Source organism: Vitis riparia, chromosome 8, assembly GCF_004353265.1.
Source record: "Vitis riparia cultivar Riparia Gloire de Montpellier isolate 1030 chromosome 8, EGFV_Vit.rip_1.0, whole genome shotgun sequence".
NCBI classification, from domain to species: domain Eukaryota; kingdom Viridiplantae; phylum Streptophyta; class Magnoliopsida; order Vitales; family Vitaceae; genus Vitis; species Vitis riparia.
In genome coordinates, this window is record NC_048438.1 from 2,992,345 (window position 1) to 3,009,134 (window position 16,790).

The 16,790-nt window shown below is 35.3% G+C and overlaps 1 protein-coding gene across 1 annotated transcript in view; it reads left to right on the forward strand.

Moving 5' to 3' along the window:
• The window catches only part of LOC117921245 (probable acyl-activating enzyme 16, chloroplastic), a 75,901-nt gene that overhangs the window by 22,123 nt on the left and 36,988 nt on the right, over positions 1 to 16,790 (forward strand). The window contains exons 5-6 of the mRNA XM_034839083.1: positions 4,081 to 4,292; positions 7,093 to 7,211. Coding sequence (XP_034694974.1) covers positions 4,081 to 4,292; positions 7,093 to 7,211 — 331 coding nt within the window. The remainder of the gene's footprint in view (positions 1 to 4,080; positions 4,293 to 7,092; positions 7,212 to 16,790) is intronic.

Sequence of the window (16,790 nt, forward strand, 5' to 3'; positions counted from 1 at the left end):
GAGTGAATCTTATTTTCTTGCTACTTATCTTTAAGGGGAGAATTCCATTAAGGAAGACAAGGATCAAGATTCCTTTCTCATTGATCCCTTTTTTATTGACCACTTTCTTATCGACCCTCTTACAATCTTTGGTCTAGTGTTTGATCCAAATGATCTTTGGTCTAATGTTTGATCCAATATTTGTACCCCACTTCTTTAAATTCAAGTTGCCGCTGCTTGAACCTGCTCCAAAGAATCGAATGACTAACAAAGTGTACTTAGGGAAGAAAGTTGCAATCCCTAAACTTACACAAGTCCAAGAATCCGAACCAACTTTTGGAAATGAGATAACATTTTCTCATCCTTTCTCATGAACCAAGTCAAAATTTTTGTTTGAAAAATCTGTGGATCAAAATCTCCTTATTGCCATCATGAAGGAAACGAGGGAATGCATTAAACGCCCTTGGTGGGAATCTAGTGACATGGAAAAGTAAGAAACAAAGTTTGGTGGCAAGGTCTAGTATAGAAGCAGAATTTCGAGCAATGACCTAAGGAGTTTGTGAACTATTATGGTTGATGATTAAATGGGATGGGCCAATGGGACTCTACTGCGACATATCGAGGAGACGCTTAGATTGATCTATACTCCTTAAATATCTATTGACCACTAACTTGTAGACATTTTTATAAAAGGTTTAAGCAGTACAAAGTTTTAAGCAAGTGTATCCAAATTGGGAATGAAAAACATCTATTCACTAGCTTGAGAGGGAGTATGGAAGAATGGGATTCGGGAAGTTGTGATTTTATAGAGAGAATTAGGTAATCCCATGATCAAAGGGATTTGTTGTAATTAAGTTGGGGAAGTTCCTAATTTAGGTGCTAGGATTTTTTTTATATATATATATATGTGAGTCTATGTGCAGAAAAGAATCAAGGAAAAGAATTTTTACCTTGTACTCCTTCCATTTCTTTTCTACACCTTGTCTTAATTCTCTAGTTGCTTTATGCTATCCTTTGGCACTTCCATTCACTAAGACCACAAAATTTGTCAAAGACAAGCAACTCCCTCATCTAAGACTTCCATATTAAGCTAAACCACTTCATTTCTAGTGCAGAATCTAAAAAACCTCAATCCACATGATTGTATGCCTTTTCAAAATCAATTTTGAAGACTACCCCTTCCTCTCTTATATGTCTTTTCTTATCTATCATTTCATTGGCTATTTTGACAATATCCAGAATTTGCCCCCCCTCAACAAAAGCTCCTTGTTGTTAGGATGGTTTCATGAAGGACTCCTTAGATATGCTTAGATAATACTTAGACAATCAATCGCCCACTTGCCATTTCAGGGAAGAAAAACTCACCGGAGTTGCAATCCCTTTCTTTTACCTATCTCCCCTTAGCTTTTTGCCTCCAATGCACCTCTTCCTTTAGCAACAACTCCCCCATTTCCGCCTAAAGCCCTTAGAGCTGAAAGTTCAAGAATCAAACTCCCTTCCTACTCATAAGCATCAATACTAACACTATCATTAAGAATATTCTTCTTCCTTTCTTTTAAGTCTCCAAAAGACACCTTATTCTAATCTTTCAATTTTTATTTAACAAATTTGAGCCTCTGCATGAATTTATGTCCGTCCCACCCTTCACTTTGAAACTATCTCCACCAAAAGCTAAAATTTTCCTTGATTTATGGGTGGAGCAACCACATGTTCTCAAACCTAAAGATTAGTCCCCACTTGAATGGCTTAGAGTCTAAAACGATCAGACAATGGCCTAAGGAGAACTTTTTAGTGGCTTTGAGGGAAGCATTGCTCAAACCCATTTGAATATAAAAATCTATCCAATCTCTTGCGTCTACAGAGGACTATAACATATTTGACCAAGTGAAAGAAGCATTCCTAAGGGGAGCATCAATTAACTCACATTCTTTTATAAATCCATCTAAGTCCCTCGTGCTAGGGGCTAATTTGGAAACCCCCAACTTTTCCAAAATTTTTCTTATGATGTTAAAATCCCTACCCATGCACCATTTCGGAAAGGTTAAACCAAAGAGATTTAGAAGCTCCACCTAGATGTCCTTCCTAAGAGATGTATTGTTTGGTTCATACATTTAGGTGAGCCAAAATATCCTAGCTCCATTTGATACCGTCTTAATTGTAACTAAAAAGGATCCTTCTACCACTTTGAGCAACTATACTTGTTGATTACTAGAAATTGTTTTATGGTTGTATAAATTGTTTCTCCTTTTGTTGCATACTCCATCAGGCCAAGAACTTCAACTTCGATCCCAAAATTGATGTTGAAGAGCACAAAGATAGATGGCTATGGTCAAGTATTGATGAGTTAGGACTCTCCTTTAAGGAGAGGAGTGGACAATTGTTGTCTACAGGAGGAACAAAGGTAATAACATTTAACAAGAAAAAAGAGAAGTGATAGTAATTTTTGGAGCCTTACTATAGGTTTTAGGAGTGTCATCTAAAAAGTCTTCAGGCTTCACAACGGCCTTGTAGGAGTTTCACCCGAAAGAGAGAATGATAACAGCTCTCACTATTAAAGATTCTGATTTCTGAAGTTCTGTTTTACAACGTTAACCTCATTCTTAGGTTTTAGAAAACCACAAAAGTGCAACAAATGATTCGAAAAAATGACCTATATTGCTCTAATTCTTTTTGTAGAACCCTAAGACCCTATAAATAATACAATTACAAAATTTCTATCAAAGAAACCTCAGAATTTTAAGTAGGATTCAAATAACCAACTACAGCTATCTTTCATTTCAAACAAGCCCACATGCAGATGTGGCAGATGCTGCCTGTTGAAAGAGAGAAAAAAAAAACGAACACTTGCTGATGTGGTTAAGAGCAGTGTGCTGCTTAGTGGTCTCCACACCAGAAACACTCATAAACGAGCATTTTAAACTCCTTCAAAATTGTAATTTTCATTCATAGGTAATTCTAAAAAAAAAAAAAACAAAACAATTCTCTACATCCTTTCTACCAAAAATTCTCTTTGTAAAATTTCTCATCGGAATGTAATCTTATCAGTTCATTGATATAGTTCTTTGAACAACATCACATTTCTAGAATATGAATGGCAACTCACTGTGAATGAGCAAATGCTACTATAACTGGAGAATTTTCCTCATTATAATCTATATAGAAACCTATCGTATTTGTCTACCAGTTCATTGCCCTGCATCAACTTATGTATAAGGCCTTTATGCTGTTTACTTGAGTACTATTTATTTTTATATAATTCCTTTTTTGGGTTGTAAGTCGTTTGTACTTATGTGTACATATTGAAGTCTGCCAACTTATTTCAAGAATGCTGTATTCACACTGGGCCTGTTTTGATCATCAGTAGGTTCCTTGAAAACTATTGTTAATAGTTGTGATATAATTCTGTACAATTGCATAGAACCAATATGCCATACAATTTGTCAAGCTAAGTTTGATCAATACTGTTGATTCAGTTACCATTTGATCTATTTACCTTGTTCAGATGTTTTTATCCCTTTCTTTTTTTTCCTTTCTTTTTTCTCTACTTTCAAGTTTGAGTCCTCTGTTCTCCATTACTTTTGTCGTTTTGGTGCAGATGGCTAAATCTTAGAAACTCCCATAAAGTTTTCAATAATTTCATTGCTCTTCACTGAGCATTTTGAAATGTATTAACCTCCCTTTCAAATTAAATACAAAGTTAGGTTTTTTCTCCACACGTAATATTTTAATTAAGATATGTCAGATCTGGGGTAGAAAATTGTTTTTATTGTATTGAAATATTGTTTCTTTTCTGGTAACTGAGGTTCTTGGTCTTGATAATCACATCACAACACGAGATTAGAGATATTTTAGAGACATAACTGGAAGTAATATTTTCTGAAACATTGGCCGAGTTTCTGATATATGCTTTACCTACATGCATACGTATTTATGTGATGATGAGTAGAGAGAGTACCCGAATAATACTTTTGGGCAACCATCCTTTGGGATGAAGTTTATATTTGAATATGCTCTAATTCTATCTTTAGTGTTGCCTATTCCTCTGTTTATTCTTAATGTTACTGCAGAACAGTGCTGATTTTCATGTTATCTTCACTACAGTGTTGCACTTGCTGTGGACAATCCTGAGTTGTTCGGTCGGATTGCTGAAACATTCTGTTCCAGAGCAGCTATAAGATTTGTTGTTCTACTCTGGGGGGAGAAATCTTGCCTGCCTAGTGAAGTTATGGACAGAGTGCCTGTTTTTAATTACAAGGAGATCATAGATTTGGGACGAGAGTGCCGTAGTGTTTTTCTTGATTCTCATTATGCTAGTAAGTCAATCTACAGTATGTTGATACTCTACGATATCACCAAATTCATAACCATGGGAATTGAGAATCACATAACTAATCTTACAATGTGGCAAAAATTTGAGTTTTGGAAGTTTGGAAAGTATGGGATGTGGACTATTGGGATTAATAATTGGAAACACGAAAATAAAAAAGAGAGAAAGAAAATGAGAACACAAAGAGGGAGACATTGGAACTGCTGAAAATACATAGAGAAAGAAAGAAAAATGAAAACATGAAAAAAGAGAGAGAATGAAAACACTGAGAATGAGCAAAAAGTAATGTGATTAAAAATGAGAGAGAGAGAGAGAGATGAAAACACCGAAAATAGAGAGATTTGAAAAAGAAAACATGGAGAGAGAAGCAGATCTGCTTTTGAAGTAAATAAGAAGAGTTAAACTGGTGTGTGTATAGAAATCTCACCATAGAATTTAACAATTTGGAAATTTTTTATGTTACAATTATGTCATTACACTTCCATTAGAACATTAATAAATACTGTCACATATAATACCATGTAAATAGAAACTAGAAAAATATGACTTTATGGGTTTTTGAGTTCACTTCATGAAATGTCTTCTCTAACTTATTTTAATTTTTTAAAAATTTTATGAACAATTTGTTGATTTTACTGTATTCCAATGTGGATTTGTACACTCATGACCTTTGATTGATTTCCCAAGCTTCTATGTAGGCCTTGTGATTATGTCTTTTGGTTCTCATATTCAACACTTCCCATGTCACTGCTCCTTGTGAGCGCTTTTGATGGCGTGTCACATAGAAATTCAATGTCTTCTCTAACTTATTTTATTTTTTTTTAAATTTTATGAATAATTTGTTGATTTTACTGTATTCCAATGTGGAATTGTACACTCATGACCTTTGATTGATTTCCCAGGCTTCTATGGAGGCCTTGTGATTATGTCTTTTGGTTCTCATATTCAACACTTCCCATGTCACTGCTCCTTGTGAGCGCTTTGATGGCGTGTCACATAGAAATACAACTGCTGTCCAGGTTGTTCAGAGTGCTCAAATAGCTAAAAGGAATTAGTGCAAAAGGATACCATAACTAACTGAATTGGTAATAGTAGTGTCTGTGTTGATAGAAGTGAAAAAGGAAAGGAAATACATAGGTTCAAAATGCAAAACATCTGTAATGCAAACTCTTTAAACCGGGCAGCATGTCCTAAATTCTTTTCGTTTGTGGAGAAAAAGGACATACTTCCTATTGCTTGCCCACAATGAAGGGTAAACCTAACATAATATAAAGATGAAGAGGAGGGGCTACTAGAGACAATATACGGTTGATAGATTGTTGAGGAAGATCATTATGGCAAAGTTCAGCAATGAATATGAAGGTTGGAGTTCTGGGGTTGGGGCTTGGAAGAGGAGCTATGGCTCAGGCCCTCATATTGCGATCAGAAAAGGGCATGTCTTTCACCCTTTCACTAACATTTCTGGTGGTCATGAGCTTAGAACCAAAATCTGGACAGATTTTCCTTTGTTCAACATGCTGCAAGCATTTAAGGTATGTTGGCTAATTATTAGTTTGTAGGATCTAGTGGAGTTTGCAATCCAGGGTTCACCAGCCAGGGAATTTTTTATTTTATTTTATTTTATTTTATTATATTATTATTATTATTTTTTCCCTCGCGTGTGTCTGGATAAAAGCCAATACTCATTATATCAGGTAAAAGGAGAATTTTGTTCAAAAGAACAAAGGATGAGAAATCCTTTAAAAGGGTTAATATAATGGGAATATAGAAAAAAAAGTGTAAAAGCCTGGTAGCAGAAAGTCTTGGACTTCTCATGCCTAAGAAAATGAAAGACAAAAACTAAATGGGGCATGAGATCCTAGTAAAATTAAAATCTCTTTGTCAGCTTTTAGACTTCCTGATTTTCTGATCTAGGATTCCTTGCAAAAGAGCAACCCATTCTTCCATCAATGATCCTTCCAAAAATCCTTTTTTGAAACTGTCGCTAACAATGAATGGATAAGGGATAGGAAAATGAAACTTTGAGAGAGTTTTCTAAGGAAAGCAAACCCTAGTAGTAGTGTCAGCTTCCCAGTTTACCCACGCTCCCCCTTCCCAATTTGGTGTCCCCATACACAGTACAAACTAACTCCTTTATGACTTTCAACACAAGCCTTATCTGGTCTAATCTTACATGCCCACTTATTTCATATCTATTTTTAGACTTTTGGAATTTTTGACATGGCTTCTTGAAGTTATCCTTCAAGGACAAATAAGATATTTTCCAACTGTCAAGTTGTTTTGAAACTTTAGCCATCACAGGATCCTGAAAAGCGTAGGATTTAGATTCCCTCCCAAAGGAAGGTTGATGTGCTTTGATGGCTGTTTGATAGCCTCATAACTAATTAAGGTAGTACCAAACTGTGCTCTTGATGAATGTTGATTCTGAATGAAGCACACTTGTAAAGATTGATTTTAAGACTTCTTAATAAATAAAAATTTTTATGGATAAGCTCAAGGTTGGACCCCTTGTTCTTAAATGGAAGGAGAAATAACTGCAAACTTGAGATTGTTAATCCAAGGCTTTCTCTACCTGCCTTGCATCCTTCCGTGAGACCCAGACCTTTTTTCCTATAGATCAATCTCTTAAGGATGTCTATCATCCTTGTGAACGAGAAAGGGGAGAAAGGATCCCCCCTTGCTTGGTATCTTATTACAGAATAGGATATTTTTCTTTTTCTGTTTAGCAAATGTTTCACCCTTGAATATTTTGTATGCAGCTTCTTGACTAACTAATTCAATTCCAGGGAAAAACTATATTTGTGAAGCAATCAGCTCTAATGATATTGCTACACTTGTATATACAAGTGGGACCACGGGAAATCCAAAAGGTGTTATGCTTACACATCAAAATCTTTTGCACCAGGTTTGATCATTTTCTTTCTTTCTCTCTTTTTCCTCCCTATTCTTATCAGTAATGTCATTTGTGAAAATCATATTTCAGCATTCTTTCTTTTTTCTTTTTCTCCGATTCTAATATGTAATGTTGTTTGTGAAAATTATATCTCAACTAAATATTTTACATCCACTATAAAGTAGTTTTGTAACATGTGAGGAAAACCATTTGAATATAGAATACAGGAAAATCATGTGAAGGAATTGCTTGGCCAAGTTAATCCAGATATTGCACTGTTTCAGGAAACAAAAAGGGGGTTTTGTGATAGGAGGTTTGTTGGAAGTGTGTGGAAAGTTAGAAACCAAGAGTGGGCTGTTCTTCCAGCTTGTGGGACGTGGGAAAGGGCTGTGATTATTTAGGATGCTTTCAAGTTTAGGTGTTCAGAGGTGGTTCTAGGGTCTTTTTCAATAACTTTAAATCTAATTCAGATGAAGATGGAACTTCTTGGCTTACCTCGGTCTATGGTCCTACTAATTCCAATTTTAGGAAAGACTTCTGGATGGAGCTACAATATCTCTTAGGCCTAACTTTTCCGAATTGTTGTGTTGGAGGGGATTTTAATGTTATAAGAAGAAGTTCAGAAAAGTTAGGAGGCTCTAGATTAACCACTAGCATAAGGATTTTTTTATGATAGAAAGTGAGTTAATAGACCCTTCTCTTAGAAATGCTTATTTTACTTGGTCAAATATGCAAGAGTTACCTGTTTGCAAGAGGCTAGATAGATTTTTATTTTCAACTAAGTGGGAACAAGGGTTCCCTTGAAGCATTCAAGAAATGCTACCAAATTGACCTTGGATCATTGTCCAATAGTTCTAAATGCCAATCCTTTTAAGTGGGGACCCGCTCCATTTAGATTTAAAAATATGTGGTTGCATCACCCAAATTTCAAGGAAAGATTTGGCTTGTGGTGGAATGAGTATTAGGTTATAGGTTGGGAAGGTCATAAATTCATGAAAAAGTTATAGTATGTTAAATCAAAGTTCAAAGAATGGAACAAGACGTCTTTTGGAGATTTAAAGGAGATAGAAAAGTATCCTCACAGACATTGTTAGCTATGATGTCAGGGAATAGGAAGGGAATCTGACTCTAGAACTTTCAACAATGAGAACCTTAAGGAAAGGGGAATTGGAAGAGTTGTTAAAAGAAGAGGTGTTTTGGAGGCAAAAAGCTAAAATGGATAAAACAACGGAACTGTAACACTAAGTTTTTTCATATGGTGGTGAATAACAAGTGAAATGGGAAATTTATAAAGTCCTTGATGTCAAAAGAGCGGGCAATCCTAGATAATATCAAAGACATTTCAGAGGAGATAAAGAACTTTTTGCGAAGGTAATACTCCAAGCCTTCGGGGGGTCTTGGAGGATAGAAGGATCGGATTGGTCTCCCATATCAACAGAGAGTGTTGAGCGACTAGATCAACCTTTTTGGGAAGAGGAGATTCACAATGTTGTGTTTCAATTAAACAAGGAAAAGGTGCCTAGGTCGGATGGATACACTATTGCACTGCATCAGGAGTGTTGGGATGTGGTTAAGGAAGATCTTTTAAATGTCTTTTCAAAGTTTCACAATAACGAGATAATAAACCAAAGCACCAATGCTACCTTCATTGCTCTTGTGCTAAAAAAGAGTCTTTCCAGTAGAACCTTAGATTTTAGGCCTATTAGCTTGGTCACTAACTTGTACAAGATCATAACTAAGGTCTTTTCAAGGCGTTTATGAAAAGTCCTCCATGAGACCATTTCCTTGTACCAAGGGGCCTTTGTCGAGAGAAGATAGATTTTGGACATTGTTTTGATTGCTAATGAGTTAGTGGACAACAAAAAGAGAAAGTAGTAGTCTTCAAAATTGATTTCGAAAAGGCATCCATGTAGATAGGGGGTTTTTGGACCATGCACTTGAGAGAAAAGGGTTTAGTTTGAAATGGCTTGGATGAGGGGGTGTTTGTCCTTAGTAAGTTTTGCAATTTTAATGAATGGAGAAGCCAAAGGTTAGGTTAAGGCAAGGAGATCCTCTTTCTCCTTTTCTTTTTACTATTGTTGTATTTACAATTTGCTTATGACACTATCTTCTTCTCTAGAGCCTCTTTGGAAAATTTTCAAACTTTAAAGCTAATTTTACTAGTTTTTGGGTTTCTATTAGGGCTTAGGATCAATCTGAACAAGAGCATTGTCTTTGGCATCAACATGTCATAATCAAATCTCCAGGTTGGCTTTGATGCTTGGATGTATAGTCTCTTTTTGGCCTTTAATGTACCTAGGTCTTCTTTTAAGGGGGAATCTGAAATCATTATCATTTGAGATCCAATGATTGATAGTCTTTCTAGGAGATTGGATGGTCGGAAAAAAGCTTTTTTGTCACTTGGGAGTAGAATAACTCTAATTCATTTTTGTTTATCTCACATTTCAAGTTATTTCTTATCGCTTTTCAGGATTTCTACATCTTTAGCTTCAAGGATTGAAAAAATGCAAGGAGATTTTCTATGGTCAAGGTATGGGGAAGGAAAAAAAGGATCATTTAATTAGTTGGGATCCAGTGTGTAGGCCTAAAGAGTATGGTGGTTTAGGGTTTAGTAAGATTTCTCTAAGGAATTGTGCTTTTATTAGGGAAGTGGCTCTAGAGGTTCTTTAAGCCTTATAGTAAAAAAAAAAAAATGTCTGAGGTATTAGAAACTACCGCTATCACTGCTCAATTGGAAGGAATGATAACTAGTCACGATATAGGAGAATTGTAGAATATTCAAGCAACATACAAACTTAATAAGAAGAATTATTTAAAATGGCCATAGCTTGTTCGTACCTTTCTAAAGGAAAATGGGTAATTAACTTATCTTCTGGGAACTAGACCAAGGAAAGGAGACCCTCGGTTTGATGCTTGGGATGAGCAAGACTCAATGATTATGACATGGTTGTGGAACTCGATGATGCCTGAAATAAGTGACACATGTATGTTCTTGACAACTGCTAAAGACATTTGGGATGCAGTTCACCAGGCATACTCGAAGGCACTAGATGTAAGCCAAGTGTACGAAATAAAAGTTACGACCGGAGCGGCAAAACAGGGAAACAAGATAGTCACAAAGTACGCCAATTTGTTGAAAAATCTATTTTTTTTTATAGATAAGCACTGAATATAATTTGTTGAAAAATCTATGATAAGAACTTGACCACTATCTATGAATTGAGACAAAATGCCCCAAAGATGCAACAATGTAGAAGAATCATATCGAAAAAAATCAAGTCTACGAGTTTTTATATGGTCTCAATGTTGAGTTTGACCAAGTTAGAGTTCAAATATTTAGCAAAGAGCTCCCGACTCTAAATGAGACTATCTCTATTATCCGAGTAGAAGATAGCAAGAGGAATGTCATGCTTGAACCTTAAATTTTGGAAGGCTTGGCTATGGTTTCCAACAAGGAAAGTGATTAGAAGGCAAACACTACTGATCATAAAAGGGCTAATCGACCAAGGGTTCCAAATTGTGATAATAGGAATAACTTATGGTGCACTTATTGCCAATAGGCAAAACATACATGGGAGAAATGTTGGAAACTCCATGGCAAGCCATCCACATCTAGCAGAGAGTGGGGTTACCATGGAGGGTAGCAGAAGGATAATGGGCAAGTACACTTGTCTTCTGTTTAACTAGTTGAAGAAAGATATTTGGAACAAGGTAGATTCAATCAGGAGAAGATTGAAAAACTAAGAACTTTGTTGGGAACTCTTGAGAAACTTTTAGGTATCTGCTCACTGACACTTTTAGGTAAGTTTCCTATTTCTATTAGGTTAAAAGTCTCAGATGAAACCTTTGCCAATTCATAGGTTATAGATTCAGGTGGCATAGATCACATGATTCGTTCATCACACCAATTTAACAACTATAACCCTTGTCCAAGTAATAAGAAAATAGCCACAACTAATGGTTCATTAACCATCATCGCAAGTGTAGGAGATATCCAAATTAGTCTTACACTCACTTAGAAATGTGCTTCATGTTCCAAAGTTGTCTACTAATCTTGTCTCTATACAAAAGCTTACACAAAATTTGGGTTGTAATGTGATTTTTTATCCTACTTACTACGTATTTTAGGATCAGGATTTGGGGAAGATGATTAGATTTACTAAGGAATGAACTAGCAATACTACCTTGAGACACTAAGCAAACCATCCGTATCTTTTCTTTCTAAGCACCACCTTTTTAATAAAGAAAAAAATTGGCCTCATCATCATAAGCTTGGACATTTGTTATTTAGAACTCTTAAGATCTTATTTCCTTCTCTATTTAGGAAATTAGATGTTGAGAGATTTTCATTGTGATGTATGTAAACTAGCCAAATACAAGCGTTCAACCTTTTCAGTCGGTAATAAACAAATGTTCACCTAAGTCATAGTGATATTTGTGGTCTTTCATCTGTCCCTAATATATCTAGGGCACAATAGTTTGTGTCTTTCATTGATGGTTGCACTAGGGTCTCTTGGATTTTATTACTTAAACACAAATTTTATGTTAGTTTTGTTCTCCCAAATTTCCATAACATGATAAAAAACCAGTTTGGTGTCACTATCAAGAGGTTTAGGTCTAACAACGCCAAAGATTATTTCAATCAAGTTCTAACTCCATACTTTCAACATGAAGGAATACTTCATGAATCATCATATGTAAACACCTCATAACAAAATGGAGTTGTTGAGAGGAAAAATGACCACCTCTTTGATACAACATGAGCTTTTTGTTCTAAAAATATGTGCCTAAATCTTATTAGGGGGAAGTCGTCCTAACTGCTGCCTGTCTTATAAACCGATTACCTTCCAGAATCTTAGGTTTCAAAAATCTCTTGGACATACTCACATTATTTTATCCTACTATGAGAACCACAAATCATCTCATTCCTAAGATATTTGGGTGTGTATCCTTTGTGTATGCTAGTCAAAATAGGGGAAAATTGGATCCAAGAGTAGTCAAATGTATTTTTGTGAGATAATTTTCAACTCAAAAGGGATATAAGTTCTACCATCCACTATTTAATTTATTTATTCATTTTTATTATTTTTTTTTAGTCGATGTTACTTTCAAGGAACTAAATCTTATTTTTCCACTCCTCATCTTCAGGGGGAGAATTCCATCAAGGAAGACAAGGATCGGGATTTCTGTTTTCTGTTTCATTAGCCCCTTTCTCATTAACCCTCCTAAAATGTTTGATCCAATAGTACTGACAACGCCAAAATTGGATCCAAGAGTAGTCAAATGTATTTTTGTGAGATATTTTCAACTCAAAAGGGATATAAGTGCTACCATCCACCATCCAATTTTTTTTTTTTTTAGTCGATGTTACTTTCAAGGAAACTAAATCTTAATTTTCCGCTCCTCATCTAAAAATATGTGCCTAAATCTTATTGGGGGGAAGCCTTCCTAACCGCCACACATCTTATAAACCGATTACCTTCCAGAATCTTAGGTTTCAAAAATCTCATGGACTATAAGAACCAAAAACCATCTCATTCCTAAGATATTTGGGTGTTTATCCTTTATATATGCTCATAGTCAAAATAGGGGAAAATTTGATCTAAGAGTAGTCAAATGTATTTTTGTGAGATATTTTTCAACTAAAAAGGGATCCACCATTTAAAAAAAAAATTGTTTCAGTCGATGTTACTTTAAAGGAAACTAAATCTTATTTTTTTGCTCCTCATCTTCAAGGGGAGATTCCATCAAGGAAGACAAGGATTGGGATTTCTGTTTCATTAATCCCTTTCTCATTAACCCTCCCAAAATGTCTGATCCAATATCTATACCCTCCTTCCCTAAACCCGAGTCAACCATTGAACCTACTCATATGGGTTGAATGATTATCAAAGTGTCCTCAAGGGAGAAAGTTGTAGTCTTTAGACTTACACAAGTCCAAGATTCTGAACTGGTTTTTGGAAATGAGGTAACAATTTCTCATCTTTCCTTACAAACTGAGTTATAACTTCAGTCCCATAGATCAAAACCTCCTTATTGCCATCAAAAGGGGAATAAGGGAATGCACTAAATGTCCTTTGTATCCATTTTCCCATATTGTGTCATTTGGAAAGTTGTTTATGTCCCATAAGAGCTTTCTCACAAGTTTAAACAATATTCATATTCGTACCGCTCTATCTGAGGTTTTATCTAATGAAAATTGGAAACAAACCATGAATCCAAAAATGAAGACCTTGGAGAAGAATAAAAATTGGGAGTTGGTAGATTTGCCTATAAGAAAAAAGCTAGTGGCATATGAGTGGGTCTATACTGTTAAGTATAGAGTGGATGGGTCATTAGAAAGGTACAAAGTGAGATTGGTGGCTAAAAGATACAGGTAGACATATGATGTGGATTATCAAGAAACATTTGTCCCAATTGCTAAGAAGTACACGGTCATAATTTTGTTATCATTGGCAGCGAATTATAATTATGATCTATAATAGTTCAACATAAAAAATGCATTTCTGAATGAAGACCTGAAAGAAGAGATTTATATGGGAGTCACTCCTGGATTTGGAAGTGACCTAGTCATTAAAAAAGTGTGTAAACTAAAGAAAACTCTATGCATCCTGAAACAGTTTCCAAGGGCGTGGTTTGGAAGGTTTGCCAAAGTAAGGAAAAACATGAGGTACAAACAAAGTGAGGGAGATCATACGTTTCATCAAGCATTGAGATTCAAGGGGAGTTATAGCTCTTTTGGTGTATGTAGATGACATCGTCATGACGGGAAATGATGAAAAGGAGAGACATACTTTAAAGCAATGTTTGACCAAGGAATTTGAGATTAAAAAGTTAAGAAGATTAAAATACTTCCTAGGAATTGAGGTTTCACATTTTAAGCAGGGAATTTTTATTTCTTAACAAAAATATGCAACAAACCTTCTCAAAGAAACAAGGAAGTCGGTGTATAGGCCAGCAAGCACACCAATAGATCCTAATCATAAGCTTGGAGAGGCTAAGGAATATGTTGTTGTAGATAGAGAGATGTATCAATATTTGGTAAGGAGACTCATTTATCTTTCTCACACAAGACTAGATATAGCATATGCTGTGAGGATGATTAGCCAATTCATGCACGGTTTAAAAGAGAATCATTTGCAAACTGTTAACCGGGTGCTACATTATCTTAAAGGGTCTCCAGGAAAGAACATCTTATTTAATCAAAGCTCAGGGCTAATACTTGAAGCATACACAAACACAAATTATGTTGGATTTGTGGCTAACGGAAGCTCACCCATTGGGTATTGCACTTTTCTTGGTAGGAATTTGGTCACATGGAAAGGTAAAAAATAGAGCTTGATGGTGAGGTCCAGTACAAAAGCAAAATTTCACGCAATGACTCGAGGAGTTTGTGAACTATTATGGTTAAAGATTATTTTGAAGGATTTGAAGATTAAATGGGATGACCCAATGAGGCTTTTCTGTGATAACAAATTTACAATTAGTATTGCATATAATCCAATGCAACATGATCGAATGAAACACATAAAGATAAACAGACATTTATTAAGAAGAAACTAGATAGTGAATTGATTTATACTCCTAATGTATCTACTGATCGTCGACTTGCAAATATACTCACTAAGGTTTAAGTAGTACAACATTTCAAGCAAATGTATCCAAGTTGGGAATGGAAACATCTATTCACTAACGTGAGATTCCCAACTTGAGAGGGAGTGGAAGAATGAAATTAGGAAAATCGTAGCTATATAATTTTGTAATTTATGAGAGAATTAGATAATCCTGTAATCAGTGGATTTGATGTAATTAGGTTAGGAAGGTTCCTATTCTGGTGCTATGAATGTGTGTGTGTATACGTAGATATATACATATGGGTCTCTATACAAATTAAAAATTAGGGAAGAAATTTATGTCTTTCACCTTTCAATTCTTGATATTCTACAATACCAACTATTTTGTTTTTAGAACTTTGCTATCAAAGCCCTTTTGAATCTCATTAGATGAATGAGACGACCAAGAGAAGGAACAGTCCAAGCTGCTAACTATATCTGGGATTTGATCAAGCCAAATATTGTATTTCCAAGGACCTCTCTCCAACTTAGATAACCGTGAAATCACTATAGCAGAATCTCCCTCCACCAAAATATTAGAAAGATCCAAAGCCTTGGCTTGTAATAAGCCCTCTAAAAGAGCTAAGATCTTTGCATCAATAGCTAAACCCACTCCTCCTAACACTCTCAACACTATACCATGGTGATCCATAATCACACCTCTAATTCCCAGCTGATTTGGGTCACCTAGAGTACACCCGTCAAAGTTTAGCTTAATCGAACCCAATGAAGGTGGAGTCTATATTGAGAGCATCTTACAACCTACCCCCTTTAACTTGTAAACCATTTTCCAATCAAGCTGTGGAATATTCAATAGAGTTGTGGACCTGCATTTTTCACGTGCGTCCCCACTCAATCTGCAAGACTCGCTTTTATTTGGTGAACAATTTAGTTTTGGAAAAGTTGGAGTCACCACTTATTTTATTTTATTTTAAAAGGGAAAATAAAACAAGAAAGAAAACCCTAAAGAAGTGACTCTATAGTTTTTGGAAAAGCGAGTCTTTGAAAAACCTGAGTATAGGTCTAGGGATTAGGTTACCTATTGGGAAGGTACCTCTAAAAGGTAGCACCTCTCTAAGCCCTACAAAGGTCTCTACTGACTAAGTTGAGGGAATTTGGACAATTAATTGGTTGATTGAGGGTACCTAGGTAGACTAGGTGATTTCAAAAATAGCATGTCAAACAAAAAAACCAATCACAATCATAAAGAAGATTTAGGGTGTGTACTTGGATTGTTTCTCGAGCGCTATCATAAAACATCAAAGTTAGTATAGAAAATAGTATATCATCCAGCAAGCATTTTATCATAAATAATCGAACAATGAAACAAATTTCAAGACACCCAAGCACTATCAAACATGGACGCAATTCACAATGACAAGCATATTCACAAAATTTAGAAGGTGGGTGTTAGGGGGCGTACCTGGATAGCATAGATAACTTGTAATGTGTTTCCGTAAGACATGAGGGGTTAGATGATAAATAATAAAATAAAGAAATCCTAGCATGCTTGTTATCTAATTAGCATAGCAAAAATAATCAAAGTATACGAAATCATCAATTATCACACACATCTTGTATATAATTCCTAAAAAATAGATAGATATGATTTCAACAAGTAGCAAAGGTGGCAGTAAAGATGAGTTGAAAGAAAAAAAAAATGATTTTTATGTAGGGGTTTCACCAATTCCTCAATTGATATACACAAATCTAGCCCAGAATTATTCCATTTGTTTGGGATCACAAGCTTGGATTCGCGTTCCACTTAAGACCAGAATTTTTATTAAAAACTGAGAAAGATGCAAACCGATCAAGACATGGTCGCTTGTTATTTAAGAAAATGAAATTTTGATTCTAAAGACTCCAACTGAGTTTTTGAAATAGATTTTTAAAGGGATCTTTTGAGAAAAGTGTTATGTTCTAAAGTAAAATAAATTAATTTGAAAACAATAAAATGTAAGAAACAGAAGACCAAACA